Consider the following 7795-nt stretch of genomic DNA (forward strand, 5'->3'; position numbering starts at 1 on the left):
AACATAAGAGGAGTATTAGTGATGTTCTACTATCAAGTAATGCTTAAGCACCTGATCTCTGAATTTAGTATATGTGACTTCAAATTCCAGTTCCACTACTTCTTAACTGTAAAGTTTTGGGCAATTTATTTCACTTATTTGAGCCTCTATCTTATCTGTGTGAAAGAGGTAAAACTAGTATTCATGGGCTGCATGTGAGATATCAAAATAATTATGGCCTAACACAGTGCCTGACATATAATAAATACTGCCTGACATGTAATAAATAATACTGCTTGACATATAATAAATAAATAGTAAGGGCTAACTAATGTTAATATCCTATGAATTAGAAGCTTCTGGAGGTAGTGGTATCAGTTTCCTTTGATCCTAAAGCAGAAAACTGTCATTCTATAAGCAACTCATTATTTAAAATACTAAACAGTTGGGAAAAATTAAAAATAAATAAGTTAATTAAATATTAAACACTTGGCTGAAAGTGGATGAAATTGCCCAACTTCTGCATTGTTTCATAATCTATTCCTGACCATCTGTTTTGCATGTTTTAGAGTTTTCTTAATAAAGTTTACTGGTGAAAGTACCAACTTCATCATATTAACAATTATTAATGTCTTTATTTTCTGCATGGGATCCTGAACATAATGGATGATCAATAAATACTTGAAAATTCAATAAATGATTGGATATTCTGAGACATTTAATCAAACTACCATCTTGACAGAAACTGTGCCATTTCACTGTTGGCTGGCACACTGAATAATTGGATGATGAAATTAGAGAGTCTTTCCTGTTAAGAAGCCTCGCCAGTTAAATTATCAGACTATAGTAACTTTTAATAATCAGTGATTGGGAATTTTTACTTTCATAGTAATTTAGACCCAAAAGTATAGTTACAACCTACTGTAATGCCTTGCTTAACAAAAAGGAAATATAAGTCCCAGGTAAATTAGTTGCGAGAGACAGGATTAGAACTCAGTCTCCTCATTTCAAGGCCAGAATTATTTTGTTTCTTTTTTCCTTTAACCTCCTTCCTTTTTTTATGATTTCATTAACTTATTCTTCTGAGAGAGAGAGAGAGAGAACACAAGCAAGGGAAGGGGCAGAGGGTGAAGCAGACTTCCCACTGAAGAGGGAACCCAATGTGGGACTTGATCCCAGAATCCTGGGATCATGACCTGAGCCGAAGGCAATGCTTAACCAACTAAGCCACCCAGGCCTCCTTACCTGTCTTTTTAATCATAGTGACACGAGTTAAGGAATTGCTTAGTACATTCTATAATAAAGTAAGAGCTAGTTTAGAAGATGTCTTGTGATTTCAACTGTTTTGTTTCAAATATCTGTTCATTTTTCACCTATATGCAATAAAATTTTTACCAAAAACTATTTTATAAAGAAGATTATTATTAGTAAGAACCTGATTTTTTTATTGCTAAAGTATGCTAATGAAAATTAGATCCTAAGGCTATTAGACAATTTTTTATTTTTATTTTTTATAGTTATTATTTGAAAGAAATGTTTCAGACTATTTAATTTTGTGATAAAGCTTATTCTGTTAGTTCCAAAGGCGGAAATGATTCTGTATTAGTTAAATGAATTATAGAACTTCCATTATTTCCTGGATACTATTTTCATTTCCAGGTTATTCCCAGATTGTTACAAAACCTAACTTACATAAGGAATGCAATTAACATCTTTTTCTCTTAAGTGTTTTCAAATGTTATGAAAGGCACTATTTAGCCATTATCTACTAAAATTATATATTTGGAGTCATCATGTGTCTATAGTTACTTATTTAATTTCTTACAACCCTGAAAAACAATGTGTTACTTTGATTTGTTCATGTCTTTTGGAGTTGATTTAATTCTCTACAACTATTTGGCTAAATATGGCTAAATCTTCACTATGTAGAAAATAATATGATCAGTAAATAAATCATCATTTTCAGAAACAAAGCCATATTTACTCTTTCACTTGTAATTTTGATCCCAGAAAATAGTTGTATTTTCACAAATAAGCATCCGTTTATCTGTGTAACAAGTTAAAACTGGTGACACATTTGGACCCCAAAGACTTGTCTAATAAAAGACAATTGTACATTGAGTATGTTCTTCTTTGCAAAATGTCTTACAAATGAAGACAGAGCCTACTTCAATAAAATATAAGTAATCTATTAAAAGGATATTTTATTAGAAAAATCCAGATTATGGGTACCTGGGTGGCTCAGTTGGTTAAGCATCTGCCTTCATCTCAGGTCATGATCCTGGGGTCCTGGGATCGAGGCCCAGGTCAGGCTCCCTGCTCCATGGGGAGTTGGCTTCTTCCTGTCCCCTTGCCTGCCGCTCCCTCTGTGCTCTCTCTCGCTCTCAAATAAATAAATAAAATATTTTTTAAAAATGAATTTGTTGCAAACCAGGTATTAGAACTTTAAACACCATCCACCTGAGTGCAACACTGGCATCATTCACTCTTTCCCTCGGAGTCATACTCTCCATCTTTCTTTCCTCACCTCTGTCTTTCACGCCCCAGCACTGTGCCTGAGGTAAGCATCAACATTTCTGACCCACGTTCTGCATCAACTCTGGATGTTGTGACTCGTGTTAAATTTTAAGGAAGGGATGGAAAATGTGGCTCACAATCTAGAACAAGGAAAGAGCAACAAGGAATTTTAACACATCTTGTATCTCTCCAGTGCTCAGTTACCTGTGGCAAAGGGATGCAGTCCCGTGTCATTCAGTGCATGCACAAGATCACCGGAAGACATGGAAATGAGTGTTTTTCTTCAGAAAAACCTGCAGCATACAGGCCATGTCACCTTCAGCCCTGCAATGAGAAGATTAATGTAAATACCATAACATCACCCAGGCTGGGTAAGCAGACCAAAAACGGGATGGTTTTGAGAAATAGGGAAATGCTCATGGCTTCTTCTCTTTTGCACATTTTTTTTTAAAGATTTTATTTATTTGACAGAGAGAGAGAGAGATCACAAGTAGGCAGAGAGAGAGGAAGCAGGCTCCCCACGGAGTGGAGAGCCCGACGCGGGGCTCGATCCCAGGACCCTGGGATTATGACCTGAGCTGAAGGCAGAGGCTTAACCCACTGAGCCACCCAGGCGCCCCTCTTTTGCACATTTTTGTAAAGCTTTGTTCTTGATCTGTGTGAATTAGTTTGGTTCTGACTTAATGGGATATATTTAACTACAGTTTAGTGCAAATGGTCAGAGGGTAAAAAAATCCTAAAGACTAAACACTTAGGATTCCTGAAGCTGTCTACTCAGCCTGGCCCTGAAAATATGGATGCCACATTCTCAAGGTCATCTTAGAAAGGGTTGCAGGATGTAGATATATTTGGTGTTCTGACCAGTTTCATGGCAGAACTATTGATGAAGGTAATATCTCTGGAAGGGTGAGGTTGGGCTATATATCTTAGATCTCTCCATTGTTAATAGCCTTCCTTTTGATCCTGGGTACAAATTGTCCTTTGGAGAGTCATAGAGTAAAAAAGGCTTTCAAGAAGAGTGGGCGCCTGGATCTAAACCACTGAAAAAGAGGTAACAGTTTTTGAATCTTTAAGGACATAATATTATATACAAATAAATGCTAGTAACATGTTGATTTACATAGTTTGTTATGTTATAAATAGTTTCATATATATTCTCAATTCATGTTGTTTAATCTATCATCAAGAAGTAGATTATGCATTTTAAGTAAATATAGCTTGCACTTGCCTAAAAAATTTTCATAAATGAATTAGGCTTTATTTCTTTGGCAATTAGGGGCTTTTAACAGCACCACTGCCTGACTGTCATTGGGTTAATTTATGTTTACTACCTTCACTTTTAATCTGTATGTACAATCTACAGGGAAACAATTTAATCATACAGAACAATATTGCCAAAATTCAAAGAGTTTAATTGTCTTAGGTATTTTTTATGCATAGGATTCAATCAAATGGAAAAGTCTGGTTCTTCATAGAAATACAAAAATTCGATTTTTCAAGCCAAATAATTCACGTTTCTAGGAAATAATCAGTTCAAATGGCATTAAGCATAGTTATGACAAAAAGTTAAGCAATCCTAGAGCAGATGCCCTAAATCCATGTATTCAAAACAACATAATCCCTTCCTCTAGCAATTAGCTTGAGTCCTTCTTGAAGTATCATGTGGCAGAAAATAATGGATTAAAAATTTTTAATTAAAATTGCATTTTCTCTATTTATTATTTCTTGAAGGTATATGGCCACACACACAAGCACAGTGGAAAACCTGAAAGTAAAATAATGAGTCGTCTTAGAATGGTGGCAAAAGAAAGATTCCACATATTTTATTACTGTGAATTACAGTCAGTTTTGATAATCAGTTCTGATTTTAAAGATCTGGGAAATCAAGATCCCCAGATAGTCCACCTAGATATGTCTGCTTTCTAAGAAATAAGGAATGTGGGATAAGTGTGAGAGTATTTGCTTTGCTTTCATCCATAACCGTACTTATTCATTTATATCCCATAAAAGTGGAAATAGTGAGCAAAGTCATTTTTTCTTTTTAAACTTCTCAACTGAAAATCCACAAGAAAGTTAAATGAAATCCATAAAATTGAACCTTAAAAGCCATGTGTATTTCAACTTACTGAACTTGGGAAATTTAGCTTTAATGAGTCTGAACGAGCTCTTAAGTGAGACCATTATTCATTCATTTTATTTCTTATTATAGGATGTGTGTGTGTGTCTTTCAAGTTCCAGAAGATAGTATTAAATGAGTCAACAATAGTACTAAATGAGTCGACGTGAATGTTCACAATCCTCCCACTTAAATGATTGCTACTTGTTTCTACTCCTGACAGCTAGGCTATCTGCCTGTATTGAGTTCCCTCATTTCTGCTTCACAGCCGCGCTGACGTTCAAGTGCCTGGGAGATCAGTGGCCCGTGTACTGCCGAGTGATACGCGAGAAGAACCTATGTCAGGACATGCGCTGGTATCAGCGCTGCTGTGAGACATGTAGGGACTTCTATGCCCAAAAGCTGCAGCAGAAGAGTTGACCTCGAGCAGGCTGGCTGGCTCACAGCTCTTTGCAATTACATTATTTATAAACACACACACTAGCATGTTTTTCAGACCAAATATTATCAGATTACATATAATTTAATCAAATTAATTTATTTTTGTGCCTGCCAAACATCCAATATGGTGTTTGTTTTGGATATACAAACATTTCGATTTATACTATATGGCTTCATAAATTTATATGAATAATTTTATATGAATAAGTTGGATCCAGTTTCCAGAATCAAAATAAAAAGGGGGGGAAAATAAGAAAAAAACAAGATCATTAGGCTCTTAAAAAAAAAAAATTTTTTTTTTTTCAGTTAGGGCTGTCTCTAAGGTGCTATTCTCTCCCCACCAATACCGCTGAGTTATCCAGAATGTATACTAACTTAGTGTAATAGTTTAGTTTTATATGGAGAGAAGTCTTTTTGGGGTTTTGGTGTCCTGATGCAGAATTAGCCCATTTTCTGTAAGCTACAGGAAATGTGTAAACGTAACAAACCTCATAGTGTTGAACAGGTTTTTAGAGAATGTATTATGAATTTGGTTCAGATTTAGAGATATCCACAGGAAAAATTCTACTGTAATTATAACCTTATTTTAATAATGGAAAAGAAAAGTCAAAATAGAGACTTTGATCATGTTCATGAACATGTACTTGAACACAAGTATTGTAACAATGAAACACTGTAATGATTTACACTGAATCACCATTGCACTGTTGATATAGTGTAGAGAAACCATTATAGAAATGGTAACATCCTACAAAAATATGTATTATTTTAACATGTTGTCATTAGATTTTAGCTTTTTGAAATATTTTGAACAAAGAAAGCAGTGATCCACCCATTTCCTTGTATCTTTTTAGCAGATTTGTTAAAGAGTATAGTACTTAGCCTCACAAATCGTAAGGAAAAAATTTACCAAATATTTTTCAGCTTTTTCCCTAGAAACAAGAAAAAAAAAAACACTTATAATACTGTGGTAGTTTCATTGTGTTTTTTTTCCTTTTGAAAACTAAAAATGTTTTGCACTTCTGTGAAACGTTAAAAAACCAGCTTAAATGTTTTCTTGTGAGAAAATGTTGTACATGATTCACATGATTTCTAGATTTTTTTTTTCAATAAAATTTGTGAAGCTTCCTATTGGGAGGCATTCTTCATAGGTCTCTTCCATCTCTGCACATCTCGGCACCATCTACTCTTGCTCGGGACCATCTTCTAAGGAATGTTTGTATAATGAGCAGCCTTAGAAGATCGAGATGGTGGAGCAAAGGGCAGACATGCTGACTTCTCATTATAAATAGGTTTCTGTCCCTAAAATGGGGGTCCCTCTCCTGTGGTACAAGCCACTGCATGTGCAGATATTATGTGGCTCTCTTCATGTCCCTCGGGCAATTAGGGGTCAGGAAACCGGTGCCAGAAAATGCTGACTCTGCTACTGCTCTTGCAGTGAGTAATAAAGTCCTCTGCTTCTAACCCAGGAAGGGGTCTTCTGTCTTTTGCCCTGAAATTGTGCAGGCTCACGTGATAGAGTGTAAGTAGAGTAAAACCTCTACATCTGTGCATTTGTGAGGCTTCTCTCATTCATGTGTTTCACCTTCATTTGAAGTGGAGGGGGTATTTAGTTTCTAGATGGCCCCGCACTTATGTATATCCTGCATTTAATTGCTTAGATATAAAATTAACCAATATCCACACATCTTAAGTAAGAGAGTTGGGGCATGAGAGAGGTAAAAATTAGTAGGAGGAGACATTCTCAGTTATGTCCCTTGATTCCTAAATCCACGAATCTAGGTAGAAATAGCAAATCTGTATTGGCAGATGAATCAGACCATACACAATATTGTCGGCACATTTTCACCCAACTTGTTCTAGAACTGAATATTAAAGAAAAAATTAAAAAGTTATTGCACCTTTCTGTGAGACCATCTGCCAGAGGGTGATGGGAGAACATGGTAGTACCAGAGATTTACGTTGAGTGTGGGGCCTGTGCTACTTTTATGTAACATGGGTTCCCTAAACAGAAACAAATACCTGGAATACCAGTAGGAAATGAGGTATTTGGTAAATTAGTGGATGGTATTGTAAATACCCAGTAGTGCAATTGGAGGGTCATAAGGTAGCCCTATTTTTAATTTCTTAAGGAATCTCACACTGTTTTCCAAACTGGCTGCACCAACTTGCATTCCCACCAACAGTGTAAGAGGGTTCCCCTTTCTCCACATCTTTTCCAACACTTGTTGTTTACTGTCTTCTTGATTTTGGCCATTCTAACTGGTGTAAGGTGGTATCTCAATGTGGTTTTGATTTGAATCACCCTGTTTGCTAATGATGATGAACATTTTTTCATGTGCCTGTTAGCCATTTGTATGTCTTCTTTGGAAAGGTGTCTTGTTTATATCTTCTGCCCATTTTTTGACGTGATTATCTGTTTTGTGTGTGTTGAGTTTGAGGAGTTCTTTATAGATCTTGGATATCAGCCCTTTGTCTATAGTGCCATTATCATTTTAAAAGTCTTCATTCTCTAGATCATGGAACCAACAAGGTAAGCAGGAGTCTGTCAGTTTCTAAGTATTTCTATTCCAAATATGCCTTCCAGAATTAGGAAGATAACTATGGGGGTGAGGGGCTTCAGAGACTCTTGGTATCCTTATGAGACAGATTTAAGTCAAAATTTGGTTAAATTATTTGACTTCCATACACTCTTGCTCTGTCTTCGGGGCTACAGTAGGAGTTTAGGATCACCAGGAATAG

At 35.8% G+C, this 7795-nt stretch overlaps 1 protein-coding gene across 1 annotated transcript in view; it reads left to right on the forward strand.

The window, feature by feature from the left end:
- Positions 1–5298, forward strand: part of ADAMTS19 (ADAM metallopeptidase with thrombospondin type 1 motif 19) — a 250022-nt gene extending 244724 nt beyond the window's left edge. The window contains exons 22-23 of the mRNA XM_032851974.1: positions 2690–2867; positions 4881–5298. Coding sequence (XP_032707865.1) covers positions 2690–2867; positions 4881–5032 — 330 coding nt within the window. The 3' untranslated portion in view covers positions 5033–5298. The remainder of the gene's footprint in view (positions 1–2689; positions 2868–4880) is intronic.
- Positions 5299–7795: the final 2497 nt, after the last annotated feature.

This window comes from Lontra canadensis, unplaced genomic scaffold (assembly GCF_010015895.1).
Source record: "Lontra canadensis isolate GAN:19392208 unplaced genomic scaffold, GSC_riverotter_1.0 scaffold5, whole genome shotgun sequence".
NCBI classification, from domain to species: domain Eukaryota; kingdom Metazoa; phylum Chordata; class Mammalia; order Carnivora; family Mustelidae; genus Lontra; species Lontra canadensis.